General features: G+C 50.4%; 1 protein-coding gene across 1 annotated transcript in view; it reads left to right on the forward strand.

Moving 5' to 3' along the window:
- ASAP1 (ArfGAP with SH3 domain, ankyrin repeat and PH domain 1) overlaps positions 1-15,662 on the forward strand; it is a 311,506-nt gene that overhangs the window by 281,423 nt on the left and 14,421 nt on the right. The window contains exons 24-26 of the mRNA XM_042780911.1: positions 2,452-2,622; positions 10,678-10,747; positions 14,869-14,927. Of these exons, the coding sequence (XP_042636845.1) occupies positions 2,452-2,622; positions 10,678-10,747; positions 14,869-14,927 (300 nt within the window). The remainder of the gene's footprint in view (positions 1-2,451; positions 2,623-10,677; positions 10,748-14,868; positions 14,928-15,662) is intronic.

The raw sequence follows: 15,662 nt of genomic DNA on the forward strand, positions 1-15,662 counted from the left end.
CAGTCTGCTGTTCTGGGGTCTGATACAGTGTTTTTCTGCTTATTTGACTCATGTCCTACCAGCCAACAAGATGTGTGGTGTCTGCCTTTCTGTGGTTTCTATTACAAAACAGTAGGTGGGTCTGTGTGTCTGTTTTCCGAATTACATCATCTTACCGACACTCCCCCGTCAGAGTCACCGCTGGCCCTCCCTTACACCTCTCCCCTCCCCAGTCTTTCATCTGGCACCCTGAGTGAGGCATGCCGTGCTCCTTAAGAATCAGCAGCCTTCCAAACCTGGAAGTAGAAGTTTACTCATCGTCTATTTCAGTAAACATACCTGATAACAGCAAGCCAGAGGGAAGCCTGGCCTGGATAGGGCCTGCAGCCCGGAGGGCCCCCAGGCAGCAGACAGTAAGCCAAGACACATATAAGTACAAATGACGTGCAAAACATTAGCCTGTCCGTTTCTGAAATGGTGACGGGTGCTGGACTTTGCTTGGTTTGTGGTTACACAGCAACTGTGGGCCCTCCTGGGCCGTGGATCTTACTGGGAAATCACATACACACACAACTTCATGCAGACACATAGCTGCACTACCATTTTGTTGGCAGTTTTTGTTTCCAGACAAGTTTTGGAACCTGATTGAATGAGCTTTTGAATGCACGGCCCCAGAAAGCCCCTAGGTGGCGACAAAGATGGAATTGCTAGAGACTCAACGTTGTCTGTTATCCATTATCGCTTATCTCCATGGGGAAGGGTGCCCTTCCTTGTCCGCAGCATTTGTTGGGGATATTTCCTCGTGTGCCAAGCACAGGAAATGCTGCCCTGGCTTTCAGGAGCAGCGTTGTGCTGGGCGGCACTTCGCCAGTCCCAGAGACCAGCCCCTCCTGACTGTGACGTCACTCACACCAACCCCTGGCTGTCCTGGCTGCAGAGTGGTGACAGTCATAGCCCACCCCATACCTCCCAGGGTCCATTAGGCAACAAGAGGACTAGCATGACGTGGAAAATGGCAAAGTGTTGCACAGATGCCAAGCAGTCGGCAGTGCTTTCTTCTTGCAGAAATAGCCTCTGGACCTGCAGTGAGTGCTACCATGATCAGGCTCCGACAGGGCTACCAGGAGGCTGCCTCTAGGTATCACACCAGAGAGAATCAGTCTTGAAGTGAGGGCCGTTTGGTCCAAAAGGACATCCTACCGTGACTGAGACTAATGACTTTTACTCACAAACCAGACCATCTTAGAGAAATGAGGGTCAAGGCTGACGACATGAGGGTTAAGTGACGGTAAGCTAATCGTGGGCAGTGTGGGCACTTGCTTCACCAAGGCTGGAGGCCAGCAGTAATGCACTTTTCTTTTGATGCGCAGAATGCAGAAAGCTCTGCTGGAGCCTTTCTGGATCATCAGGTATCTGCCGTCCTTGTTGAAGTCTGTTGTGGCCATGTTCTTAGCAGGTTTTTGTCGTCCCTCACCCCCTTTTTTTTTTTCTTTGCTTGCAAAAACAATTATCCTCGTACAGGTTAGGCCATGCACTTGCTAATATTTTAACGAAGAGCATTTTGTGGAAGTGCATAGCATAGAGTCCCTGGCACATACCAGTCACCTCATAGTCACTTTGAATAAACAAAGTTAATGACATTTATGCCACTCCCCCCATGACAACTTTTCAAACAAATTCCAATATTTGTTAAAACATTACTTCAAATGCGTCAACTTTGGCAGTCATGTTGTCTTGCAGAACAGTTATATCCACCGACATCCGTGTTGCTGTCCTGTTTTTATCTCTGGAGAAAGTTGAGTCTTAAGTCTTCAGAAACCAAGGTTTAAATCATGTGACTGTTGCCCAGACTTCCAGTATATGATTTCTACAGCAATTCAGACTTGGAGGGAAAAAGGCTTTGCATTTTTCTTTTTTCTGGGTAACTATTTACATGAGAGCCTTCATTATTTAGAAAAGTAATTTTTCAAAACCTTCAGCAAAGTTGGCTAACTAATAAAAGCTTGGTGAGAGACAGTCCTGTTGTTAGAATCCTTTCTCGGTTCACACTGTGGCCCATTGATGGGTCTGCACATCCCCCGCCTTTCTCAGTTGGTTTTGGGAACAGTGCTGTGCCTTCTTTCTCAGTAGAATTTTGCAATGATTCCAGTGAATTGATTTAAAATGTGTGTGTTTCATTTTTCCCCTTGTACCTAATTGGTGACCTAAGCCCGCTAGCATTGTGTTGACTGGCCTTTTGTCCCTTCAAAGCACATATTCTTCCTTCCTTTGTCATAAGTTGTTTTATGCCAGCAAATTTGAAAAAGCTAATTTATGAGTTACTGGATGGCTGGGATTGGCCATATCCAACCCTTTTGCTTTTTGTCGCTGTGTATCGTACCACATTTTGATGTGTGGTAGTAACTGCATACTAGCTGTGCTGTGCCTGCAAGACTGGGATTAACCTTCCTGCCCCATCCCATTCCTTTCTAGGTCCAACGGGCCCACCTTCAACACTCCCTCTAAGCTCCCAGCCCTCTAGTGGCAGCTCCACTTTGTCCAAGAAGAGGCCTCCTCCCCCACCACCCGGACACAAGAGAACCCTATCCGACCCTCCCAGCCCACTACCTCACGGGCCCCCAAACAAAGGCGCAGTTCCTTGGGGTAAGTTATCCTAAAGTCAGGCCAAGCTGCTTGGGGCCGGGCGATGCTTGGGCTCCGCTGGGCATCAGAACAAGTGCCAGGTGGCACACACACTGGACGAGGACTTGGAGACAGAGGCGCTATTCCTACTTCTTCAGGCCAGGAGAAAAGTATTTTTGAAAAAATTTTTAGGACCATCAAAAACTGTTCGTGCTACTAAGGTGCTGAGTGTTCCTTAGGCCCCAGACACTGTGCTAGGTAAGCGTTTGACAAAATCTCACTGAGTCGTTGCAGTGGCTCTGTCCAGTAATAGCATTTAACTTCACTCATCGATGATCAAAGTCACAGAAGAACAGAGTCATCTATTCTCTTCACAATAGCCAGCGTGGTTTTCTTCAAGTATAAATCAGATCATGGCCGTTCCTCTCCTCAGCACCCTTTAAAAGTTTCCCACTGTGCTTCAGATAAATTCTGACTGCTTCCCCGGGGCCTGAGGGCCCTGCCTGACGGGACTCCTCCCCTGTGGCCCCTCTCATGCCCTCTGCCTTTTGCCACCTGGCCCTTGTTCCTTTCATGGTGCCTCCTCGCTTTCCCTCCTTCAGGCCAGTCCACTTTCTGGGATTCTGTCAGCTCTCCACTTCATGTTTGTCCCCTGACCACCCCCATCAAGGACCTCCCTCTCAATTCGTTCTCTTCAGAGCATCTTACCTCAGCGTGTGACTTTTTAGTTGTACGTGCTTACTTACATCTTTGCTGTCTCTCCCCACTAGACCTCAGGTAGCTGAGAGCGGGGAGCTCTGATCTTGCCTCTATTCTTAGGGCCCAGCACTGTGCCTACACACAGTAGGTGTTCAGTCACCATTCGAGTGAATCAATGTCCTGGAGTCAGTCAGTCCAGCCACTTCCATGAGGTGACATTGACTGCAGGAGCAAATTCCTATCCATGAGAAATAAAGCCTCCCTGGTTCTCTGCCATCTTTGTTCACCCCAACTCTTCCCCAGCCTGTGGGTCTGAGAGCCAGAACCAAACTCTTCCCCAGCCTGTGGGTCTGAGAGCCAGAACCGATCGCCTCCCACACAGGCCCTCAGACCAGCTGTGCTGAATGCACCTGACGGTTTACACATCTCACCTCTTCCTCCCAGGGAATCTCACTGCGTTTTTTTCTTTTGGGTTTGGTTCTGGTTTTTCAACTCCACTTGCCATACGAAGAGCTTGATTCTTTTAAAGGCTGCCTTGAGACCCTGTATGTGGTGTTCTGAATTTGGGGTGGCGGGAGGTGAGAAAAGCTCTCCTCCTTATTGCAGATTGGTACAGTTGTCTGTCATCCAGCCCGGATGCCAGGTGTGTGTCTGTGACAGCGTGTGTTGAGTCTCTCACCCTGTGACTTGCCACTCTTCTTTTGGGCACTTAACTCTGCCTTAATGCTCAGCCTTCTCAACCCATATGCTGAAGGCATTCACAGTCTAGTGAGGAAGACAGACATGTAAACAACTAATTAAAAATGTTAGGGTGACATGTGAAATAAAGACTGGAAATGCATGGGAGGGCAAGGAAGCTTCATAGAGAGGAGGCATCTGAGGGGTGCAGATGAGTCAGGTCCCCAGGAGAAACAATGGAGAAGAATAGTCGAGGCTGCAGGCGTGCACACGTGCAGTCAGTCCCTGCTGGTTACAGAGGCCGTGCACCACGCCCGTCGGGAGTCCCCACATGTCCTCAGAAAGGAGTTCGTTCCCTGAGAGAGCATTCTGCTCACGGGCCCAAAGCCTGTGCAGATCTGCATCCACAGATTAACCTCCTTTTCAGGATTTCACTAAACTCTGGTCCTGTCGTCTCATCAGTTTCCCTTCCTGTGTAAAGTTGGTCGTGCTGGGTGCACCAAGCATTCCACAGTTAGATTTCCCGAAGTCCCGGTTTCTAGCTTAAGAGTCATCAGTTCCTTGGATTTCACTTTTTCACATCGCTCAGCAGCAGGGCTAGCAGCTGGTTGGTTTTTGTTTATTTTTGTTATTAGTAGGGGATGATGTTGTTGTTGTTGTTATGTGCCGTCGAGTCGTAGGGGGATAGAGGTGGTATTTTTCAAGTACAAAGCTGTCATCGCCTTCTGAGCATCTCTGCCTGCCTGACGGGACACAGGAAGATGAGCCTAAGCTGTATGCCGGGCTCTCTCACCAGCTAAGAGCCTCCTGCCTGCAGCCAGGCGTGAAGGACAAAATCAGAATCTGTCCTCAGCAGAAGTGACGAGTCTCCTGTCACAGACTTTGGGGTCCCTCTCAGCTCTAGCTGGTGACCCTGAGGTACCAAACCTATTCTGAACATGTGGGTTTGGTGCACAGTTAGGAGCTATGCTTATCCACAGCTGGACTTCCTGTCACACAGGTTAGCATTGCTCTCGACCTGTTGTCCACACTTTGTGCAGCCTGACCACGGCTTGGTTTTCTCCCTGCCTCCCGCTGACATCACATCCCAGCGACCAGAGGCCAAAGGCAGCACCCAGCCTGGTTACTGGTGATGCATGTGGGGCTCCGGCTCGCAGATAGCATCTCACTGGGCTCTGTGCGTGTCTCTCTTTCCACTGCTCTCTGTTCCCCTAAACCTGCCTGGGATCAGGGACAGATGGGCTGCAAGACCAGGGCAGGTGGAGGAGCAGGCTCTTGGCTCTGCCCAGGCCTCACTGCCCACCCCCAGAAGCAGAACACATCTGCCATAGGGAGGGCCAGCGGCTCCCAGCTGCATTCCCTCCTCCCCTGTCTGAACCTGGGAGACTATTTCCTCTATCCCTTAGTGTTAGTGCTCAGTCATCCCTTGAGGGCTATAGTCTGTGACCTGTATAAGACCACCCTGGTCCAGCCACACATACCCCTATGCCCCTCGGGTGTGGAGTTGTCCCGGTGCTTCTGGCCGCGCCTGTCTTCCTGTGCGCTACACCCCCTTTACACAGCCGTGTGCTCTTTCCCTGTCAGTAGAGCAGAGGCTCCAGTGGGGATGCAGTGTCATGCTGCCTGGATTCTAGTCCCCCTCAGCCACCTGGTGGCCCTCTGACTTGAAGCAAGTATTTGTTAATGCCTCACTTTCACCAGCGGTAGGGTGGAGCTGGTAGTAGTGCCTGTGTTGTGCATGGAGTTCTCATGAGGGTTAACTGAGTACAACACACGGAGCTCAGGGCCCAGGACACACTGAGAGATCAGAGCCCAGGATGTACGGAGCTCAGAGGCCAGAACGCTCAGAGGGCGGAGCTCAGGACGCACGGAGCTCAGGGCCCAGAATGTGCAGAGGTCAGCTTAGAATGCACGAAGCTCAGAGCAAAGAAGACATGCGAGTTTCAGAGCCCAGAACCCAGAGAGCCCAGAACACACAGAGATCAGAGCGCAGAATGCAGGGAGCTCGGAGCCCAGAACTCACAGCGCTCCTGGACCCGTCAGCTGCCATTGCCATTATTCTCAGCCTGGAGTTAGGCTGAGTGAACAGAGGCTAGTCAGGCATGGCAGCCCGTATCATTTCCTGAGGCTGCTATAACAAATGACTACAAGCGTGCGGCTTAAAATGCAGACAGCTCAGAGCAGGCAGTGGTCTGAAATCCAGCACCTATAATGTGTCTAAAGGTTAGTGTCAGTAGATTGTCTCACGATGTGCCAGGCTGTGTTGAGCACTTAAGTGCATGATCTAATTCATAACTGCAGATCCTCAGCATAGGACATGTTACTGACTCCACTTTAAGGATGAGGACACTGGGACTTAGGTGAAATTTCATGCCCACAGTCAGGCAGCTGGTAAATGGGCAGCTGGCATCAGCACCAGCCTGTGCACCTGTGAGAGCCTGTGTCTGTCCCCGTTTCCATGCACTGCATGTGATGGCAGAAGATCGTCCAGTGACTGCATTGGCCATTCTTCCTCTTGGCGGTTGTTCCTTTACCCCCGACCTGAGACAAGAAGGTGTCATTAGAACAAGGAGCCCAGACAACAGGGGCCCACGCTGTCTGCCTGTGTCACTGGCTGCTTCTGCAGCATTGAGCTCCAACGCGAGGCTCTAGGCGGGGAGAGCCACTCCAGCTTTCTCTCTGCCGGAACCAGTGTCCACGGCAGCCCAGGCCTCACGCCCCTGCAGTGCTGCTGCTTGAGGAATCCAGCCGACTGTCTCGGGAGACTCCTAAGGCATGCTTTTGATCAGATAACAGAGAGGCCTGTGGGCAGATTGGGGTTTTGTGGGTAATTGATGATTTTTGAAGTGGCATTTCTTTAAGCCTCTCCTTGGAGACATTTATAGGCTGTCTTGTAACTGACCAAGACATATTTTAGAACAATTTAAAATAAAGTGAATTGGGCAATGAGGACAGAAAGTAAACTAAGATAGCAAAGTGAGATGAAGTCCAGCAGCGTAAGCTGCCTGGATGCGTACAGTCACGGCCAGTGACTGCAGGGGGCATCAGATGTGACTGAGTTCTTACAGGCAAGAGCGAGGCAAAAATAACACTGACCCTCCTGGCGACCATAAGGGGAAGTGTTCTCACCTTTGCAGTGCTGAGAGTGTCTTCCCCGGGACTTCTGTCTGTCTGTGTGTTCAGAGCTGTGTCTACGGTGCACAGCGTGATAAACCATCATGTGCCTCACGTGAACACTCTGGAGGCCCATGTTCTGATCCCAGTTCTACCAATCCCAAGCCACGTGACCTCTGAGAAATCACCTGGATTCCTCACCTTTGGCCATAGGGACTTCAAGTTGTGTAAACATCTGTTTCCATGTAAGGAAAGATGAGAGGGAGGACCCACCCAAGTAGGTGAGATTCACGTCAAGCTGTGGGCAGTGACGCTGACGAGTTGGCACCATGAGATCGTATTCAGAGCCACCTTGACTGCTCTGGGCCAGACGTTGTGCTAGGAAGCGGGTTACAAACATGGCCGGGGCTGTGTCGTGCCTTCGAGGAGCTCACACATGGACCAGCTCCCTGTTGTTTCCGCTTCCTCAGAAAGCTGGAAGGAGACGGTTGGTGACAGTGGATGGGCACTCTCCACCTGATCGCTTTGAGTGCCCCTAGCCCTTCAGCGTGATCGGTTCTGTTACCATTCCCGTGGTATGAGGGACCCAAGGCTGAACAGAATAAGCCGTTTAATCCAGAGTCATGCCTACTGGTCAGTGGCAGAGGCTTGTCACACTCCAAACCTGCAGTTCTGACCCCTCTCTGATGCAGGTTAAGATCTCACAGGAGGGGAGTAGTAGGTCTGGCTGGAGAGGACGTCTCAGGAAGTGACTTCGGAGATGTTCTTTGAAGATTGCATAGAAGTTCCCACTAAGGGTAGGAGGGGACAGGTGTTCCAGGCAGAAGGGACCGAAGGGCCATAAAAACACTTAACATCTTTGGAGACTAGAGTGGCCAGAGAGGAGGGTTCATGTGGACTCCGGGCGACCGGGCCTCAGGTAGCGGGCAGTGGCAGCTGCCCTGACAAGCTCACTCATCTGTGTGACAGCAGGGTAGGGGCCACAAGCAGGGCCAGGGGCTGTACAGCTCTGACGGTCTCACAGTCACAGTCTCATGTGCAGCTTGGGTAAGAATCACTCACTGTGAATATTTTGTACCTAGAAAGGGAATTAGCAGATGCAACAGTTCATTCCCCAAGCCTGGAAACTTCTTGGACATTTTGATCATTAGGGCTCATTTCAAAGAGCCCTGGTGGCTCAGGGGCTAAGCACTCCACTGCTAACCAGAGGGGTAACCAGCTACTCTGCGGGAGAAAAGATGAGACGGTCTGCTGCCATAAAGATTGCAGTCTTGAAAACTATGGGGCAGCTCTGTCCTGTTGTATAGGCTCACGATGAGTTGGAATCAATGTAGTGGCATCTGCATTGGGTTGAATTTGTGGCTCATTTCAGTCTGGAGGTGTGAGGTTTGATAGCCAGCCCTGGGATCTGGCAGTGAGCGCAGAGATGGGAAGAAATGCCTGCCTTCAAGGGCATCACAGCAAAGAGGATTTAGTGAGCCATCATAAGGATTTAGTGAGACGTCACCAGCGACGGCCTGGAACGCTAAGTGACGAGCACTCGGAGCGGCTTTGGTGGCTGGAGGAGGATCTCAAGATTAGGCAAAACTCAAGTAGAAAGTCTTTGGCAATTCCTGCTTTTCTTGTTTGTTGCACCACTGCGCCAAGTCAGAGTTCTTGTACCCACATACCAGGAGTTAAGGACCCTCACCACTGCTCCGATGGGGTTAGGGATGTCATACTCTGTGGTCTGTATTCCAGGGTGCAGACCTGGAGACAGGCTGCCTGGATTTTGGCCCGACTCTGACCCTACCAGCTCCTTGACCTTAGGCAGGTTGCCCTACCTCTCTGTTTCCTCATCGTGAAACAGGTGTTCTTTTTGCTGCTCAGAGCATAATTAACCATCATGTCACACTTAGCACAGAGTCTCCCTTGGGATAAGTACTCAGTGGTAGCTGCTGTTGTTACTCTCAGGCTTTATGATGGGAGAAGCGCATGGACTGAGCACAGACTCTAGGTGTACACATTCAGCCATGTGACCCGAGGCTCTTTGTTCTCTTACCCTCATTTCCTCGCTTTTAGAATAGACAAAGTGACGCAGTCTTGTGTTGGGAGGTAGGATGCAGGACTGACATGAAGGCATCGGGGTAGCTGTTGATGCTACTGAACAAATAGATGACAATTAATCATGTTCTTTCCTCAACCCATCTCTTCACCTGCCTTCCCATGGGCCCTTCCTCTGGGCAGGATGGTCAGAGGAAGATGGGTTCCCCAAGGCAGTCACTGGGAGGGCAGGTGAGGGAATGAACTAGAGCCCAGAAACGGTTTTGCCCACGGGTCCCAGAGGATTCCTCCTTGACACCTGGCAGCTTGGGACCTGTGTTCACTTCCTGGGTAGGTTAAAACAATAGGAATGTGTTCTCTTGCAGTTCTGCAGGCCAGAGACCCCAAACCAAGATGTCGGCAGGGCCATACAGCCCCAAAGGCTGTAGAGCAAGGTTCTCCCTTGCACCTCCCAGCTTCTGGGGGCTGTTGGCAGCCTTTGCTATTTCTGGGCATGTAGGTGCATCACTCTAGTTTCTGTCCCCGTCTTTGCATGGCATCTGCCCTCTCTGTGTATTGTTTCCCTCTTCTTACAAGGACACCAGTCAATGGATTAAAGACCATCCTCATCTTCACTTGATGACGTCTGCAAAGACCCTGCTTCCACATAAATTCACACTCACAGGTTCCAGATAGACATGGATTCAGGGGGACTCTAGTCAACCCAGCGTAGGGCCCAGGAGTGCCCTGCACCCTGCAGTGGTCATAGAAGAGCCCACTTGTGTTCAAACCAGGCTTGTTAGCTTCTGGACAAAGCATCCTTATCCCTACCTCTATTCCTCTGGTTTTGCTGCTAAAAGGTGCTCGCTCTGCTCTGATGCCATGTCCTCCCTGCCCCCTCTTCCCAGTTAGATGTTAGACACTATTTTCTCTGCATTTTGGCAGAAACTGACTCTATTTGGCCTTCATTTCATTCCACATCATTAGTACAGTTACAGTGAGTCTCCCGGCTGGATGGCGAACTCCATGAGAGCAGACGTGACATTTGTTTTGCTTTTGTGGTCCTGCTCCATGTTCAGGCTTTGTACCCTGCAGGTGCTTGATAAATGTTAATGTTTGAATGAATGAGTGAGAGATGGTAACTAAGTGACTGAGATGAGCGGTGTCACCACTCTGTTGAGTAGTGCACACACACGCGCGCACACCCGCGCATGCACGCGCACACACACACACACCCCGCGCGCACACACCCCTTGGAGTTGTATGATTCTTCTGCATCTGTCCCTATGCTGAGAACAAGATCCTGAGCCAGTGGGACATCACCAGGGCCCTGCCATCTTAGGAAAGCCGGCCAACTGCCCACCTTTGACATACTCCTTTCATAGCAGGCACGGTGTGAAAGCCCCCAAGCTGGGCTCAGTTTAATGGCAGAAATGTATGTTCTTCTGGGCTAGGTCTTTAGATGCCTTTCTGGAACGTGAGGGGTTCCTGCTATGTTTGCTGCATTCCCGCATCCCTTTCCTGTCTGAAGACGTAACTCACTGCGTTTGATTTTCCCTATAGGTAATGATGTGGGTCCGTCGTCGTCAAGTAAGACGGCAAACAAGTTTGAGGGACTCTCCCAACAATCAAGGTAAGCCCTTAACTCGTTGGCTCAGAGTTGCAATGGATAGGAATACAGAAAGGGGTGTTAGTGGCCTTCCTAATGCTGTTCAGAGTGCGGCCACGGTGGGAAGCCAAATGCTGGCCCTCAGATGTGTGTAGCTGCGTGGTTGCTGAACACTATCGAGCGCATCGCGCATGTGCAGCTCTCCTGCAGTGCCCAGCTCCCTCCCTCCAGTCGACTACTGGCCGCAGTCCTACACTGGGCTCTAACAAAATTATTGGGGAAGGAGAGCTTTTTAAATTTTATTTCTTAAAATTTTTTAATTAAGTAATTTTATTACTTTGTCTCTTGGCTCCTTTCTGTAGACTTGAAAATAAAAAGCTGCTGCTCAGGGTGGTATGAGAACCCAAAGATGTTCACACAGAGAAATAGGACTGTTCAAGGCTCCCTGACGTCAGGGCTGTAGGCTGTCCTGAGTGCCGGGCTCCTTTCCCTCGTCACGGGATGGGGTACTTTTCACAGTCTTCTCCTGCAGTATTTCTCTGTCTTCACCCAGAGCTCCTGTGCACGTTGAGCTTATCATCATCCTCAATTTTAAAGATGAGGAAATTGAGGCCTGCCTGGTGGGGTCAGCAGGTCACACAGCTGTAAATGACAGAGCTGACCTTCAAATCTGCCCATCCTCCAAGGCCCACACTCCTTCCCTTACCCACGTGCCTGGCCTTTCATTCCTCACTTAGTTCTCTTCCTTCGACCCTGACTCAGGGAGCACTTTACAACAGAAACTTTGGTGGTCTTCTTCCAACATACATGAAGGGCTCATAAAATAGTGGTTAGACTGAGTCAAGCTGATACAAACTGGAGCCATTTGGCCATTCAGTATGTCATGAGCCCCGCCTCACCCCTGCCAACCTCCACCCCCCCACACACACACGTGTGCACACACAGTCATGCACACGGCACCACCAGCAGCAGTGGCCTCATGTTCATAGCAAGGAGCCCAGGTACAGCCACATATACTGCCAGGCCAGGGGCTCTGAGGGATTTCTGAAACTCTAGACTTGGCTTTAGTAATGGTACCAGGAGTAACTACACACCCATATCAGTAACGGGCAGCTGTCCTTCCTGAAAAGATGCTGAGGCAGAACACGGGGAAAACACGTTCCAAGAGATACCATAAGCAAAATCCCCTCACACGCACCACTTCTGGTTTAGAAATTGCTTTCTCAACAATAGGAGCTCTGATGATTCAGTGGTTAAAGCATGTGGCTGCTAACCAAAAGGTCAGCAGTTTGAGCACACAGCCACTCCATGGGAGACAGGTGAGGCAGTTGCCTTGGAAACCCTGCAGGCATCTCTGCTCTGTCCGCTAGAGGTGGTATGAGTTAGAATAGACCCAACAGCAGCAGATGTGGTTTGGACTTCTGTGAAGATTACAGACTCAGACACCCTGTGGGGCAGTTCCACTCTGTCCTCAAGGCACACTGTGAATGGGAGTCGACTGGATGGCTGTGGGTTTGGTGTCTTAGTGACATTATCCTCCAGTAGCCTCAAGGTCCATGGGATTTCACACACATTCAGGAAGGATCAGTTAAGACCAAGGGTGACTTCAGAGGACATCAAGCTCAAGTGGCACAACATGCTACACAAAATACTGCTCTATAGCTTGCTTTGTGAGTGGCAGCCGAGGTCTGAAAACCTTGCAAGTGGCCGGCTAGATGAAACAGTTGGTCCCTCTTCATCCGGAGCAAAGAAGTAGGAAGAAAACCAAAGACACCTGGAAGTAATCAGCCCAAAGGACTGTTGGACCATATGAACCTCAGCCTACATGACCCTGAGGCCAAAGGAACTAGATGGTACCTGGCTGCTGCTGTCAGCCACTCAGAAAGGGATCAGTGCAGGAGATCCTGGGTAGACTGGGAGAACAATGGCGAATAAAATTCTACGTTATAAAAAAAAGACCACATTTACTGGTCTGTTAGAGACAGTGAAACCCCCAGGCTGTGGTCCCTAGTCACCCTTCAGGCCTGGAATTGAACTCACTCCTGTGGCTTCCAGCCAAACAAGAGACAGACGTGTAAGGTAAACATTTACACCAGGTAGGTTCACTCCTTAAAACAGTCAACCGTGGGAGCTCAGAAGGGCAGCATTTGCACAGGGAGATAGCTCAGCGGGCAGGAATGTGCAGGAACGAAGGACACAGAGAAAAGGTAACCCCAGGGAGGGAGTGAAAAGAGAGCTATTAGACTATGGGGATTGTAGTCAGTGTCATGAGACACAATGTGTATGAACTGATGAATGGAAAATGAGTTTGCTCTCTAAACTTTCACCCAAATCACAGTAAAAATGAAAAAAAAAAACACCAAAGGTGACTTGAGGGCCAGAAAGAGCAAGAAGGGCACCAGACATTTTCTCTCCATCCTTCGACTGTTTGTTTGTCTGGTTGGTTTTGTTTTTCATTCGGAAAAAAACATCATCATCATCATATATTGTTCTGGTTACCTAGTGCCGCTCTGACAAGAATATACCACAGATGGGATGGCCTTAACAAACAGCAGTTTATTCTCTTACAATTCGGGAGGCTAAAAGTCCGAGTTCAAAGTGCCAGGCTCTAGGGGCTGTGTGAAAGCCCCTTGACCTTACGCTTCAGCTCCGCCTCCTGCTCCCAGCCCCACTGAAGCTAGAGGCATCTTCACTCAGACAGCTACTGGCTGCTGAGGCTAACAAGCCCAAGGTCAACAAATAAAATGGCACAGTCCCAATGTTACCAGACCACACAGCAGGCCATTAATTCAAGTCCATTTTAAGTCCCAAGATCAACAGAGCACGGCAGGCAGCTGAACGACACAGCTCCATGCAGGGTCCAAGCATGCTCTAAGCTAGAGACGATCCCCAAGGCTTCTCCTTATATACGGGAGTTGATTGCCAGTCTCGTCATGGGGAATAACTACCACCAGCTGCCCAGCCACTCAACCAGACCCAGCCAAGTTGGCATACAAATTTAACTACCACATATATATGTTTTAGGAGTGGTGTCTAAGGCAGCTAACTGCTAAACAGAAGGCTGGCAGTTCAAACCTACCAGCCCCTCCTTGGGAGGAAAGTTGGGCAATCTACTTCCATAGAGAACAGGAGACCCAAGGAAGGGTCGCTGCAAGTTCAGACTGAACTTGACGGCAGTGTGTTTGGTTTTTGGTGTGTGTATATATATATATATATACATGCACACGCACACACGCAAATAGATAACTGGGATAGAGAAGCGGGGGAGCCGGTCTTCTGTGTCAAAACACAGGAAGGAGATAGGAGATAATAAGGGCTTGTTGGCAGATCTGGCCTCGGCACTTGGCTGCTCTTGCTCCCTGGGTCTGCAGCCCTCCTGGGTGTCCTCTGAGAACAGTTACAAACTGTTAGGGAAATCTTGGGTCCAGCACATCTGTGTGGCAAGAGGTGGCATATTCCATTATTCAGACAGTATGATGTTGGCCTTCTCCTGGTCAGGCACTTGGGCATTTTTTTTCCCTGTTCATTCACAAGTCCACAAAAAGGAGGGAAAGGTCAGGGAAAAACTATGAATATCTGAGGACATGGTGGTACAACACTCGGGCTCAGCTGCTAACTGAAAGGTTGGTGGTTCAAACCACCCAGGGATCTGTAGAGGAAGGACCTAGTGATCTGTGAAGCTTGCAGCCGAGAAAATGCCCTGGGACGGTTCTGCTCTGCCCCATGGGATCACTGCATCGGAATTAACTTGACGGCACCAGCAAGAAGGGAGGCAGTGAGAACGTGGAATCGGCTGGGCCTGAGTTTCCACTCCCTCCACTGACCTGACTGGGGGGTGACGTGTGGGATGAGTTGCTTCTGTCAGAGCACTGACACTGGTCATGACTGGCAGTGTCCCAAGTGCTTTGTAAATATTACCACCCCTAGAAAGACGTGAAGAGGATGAGGCGTGAGCCTTATCACCCTTCCCCGGTCTCTTCCCCAGCCAGGCCAACTTTCCGTTATGGAAGACAGGTGACGTCTTTTGCTGAAGGAATTCTGAGAGGATTGTCTAGATAATTCTGACTCTTGATTTCCTTATACACCAGCACTACTGACATTGGAATATTTCAGATCCTAAATGATTTTTCTTATTTCTCAATTAGCACCAGTTCTGCAAAGACTGCCCTCGGGCCAAGAGTTCTTCCTAAACTACCTCAGAAAGGTAAGAGTCCTCTTTTTCATACTTCCATGTAACTAACATGTCACTTCACCCACTCAGGGGGCCAGGAGCTTTGTTCCTGTGCTCACTGATCCATCCCAAGTGCCTGGAGCCCTTCCTGCCATGAAGTAGATGCCCAGTGCATACTCGCTACATGAAGAGAGATATTTAGAAACTGAATTCTGTGGTCAGCAAAACATTGTACTTTTTCTTAAAAACACGGTACTTGTTAAAAAAGACCGTTCTCGTATCAGCAGGTACTGTTTTCTCCTGTGCACACGTCCTCAGAGACCAGGGAGCAGATGTGATTTCTGCCACTTCCTAGCCGGACGGCCTTGAGCTTACAGCTCCACCGAGCCTCACTTCCCTCCTCTGAGAGACAGGCTAGCTCACTGCCCTCAGATGGTTCCGTCAGCCTCAGACAGCCCCTCGCCTGCCCGGCGGGAGGCGCCGACAGCCTTTCCGGGGGGCATCTGCAGTACCGAGCAGGGATCCAGGCTCCGCCGGGGACAAGAAAGCAGTGTTTCTCGATGCCGCTGTTTGCCAAGCGGAGACACTCGGCTCTTTGACCAGAACCTCAGTCTTCGGATAACACAAGCGATAGTGCTTCCTTTATATAGTCACTGCGCATTAGCTTTGGAGGTGCACGCCGCTGTCCGCACGCTCAGTTCTCTTGATCCCACGTGAGACTGCCAGGCTGCGTCAGGTGCACTCTGAGTCACACCTGTGACTCCGGGC

The sequence above is a fragment of the Orycteropus afer genome, unplaced genomic scaffold (assembly GCF_000298275.1).
Source record: "Orycteropus afer afer isolate SDZICR_OR568_19922 unplaced genomic scaffold, OryAfe1.0 scaffold00069, whole genome shotgun sequence".
Taxonomy (NCBI): Eukaryota; Metazoa; Chordata; class Mammalia; order Tubulidentata; family Orycteropodidae; genus Orycteropus; species Orycteropus afer.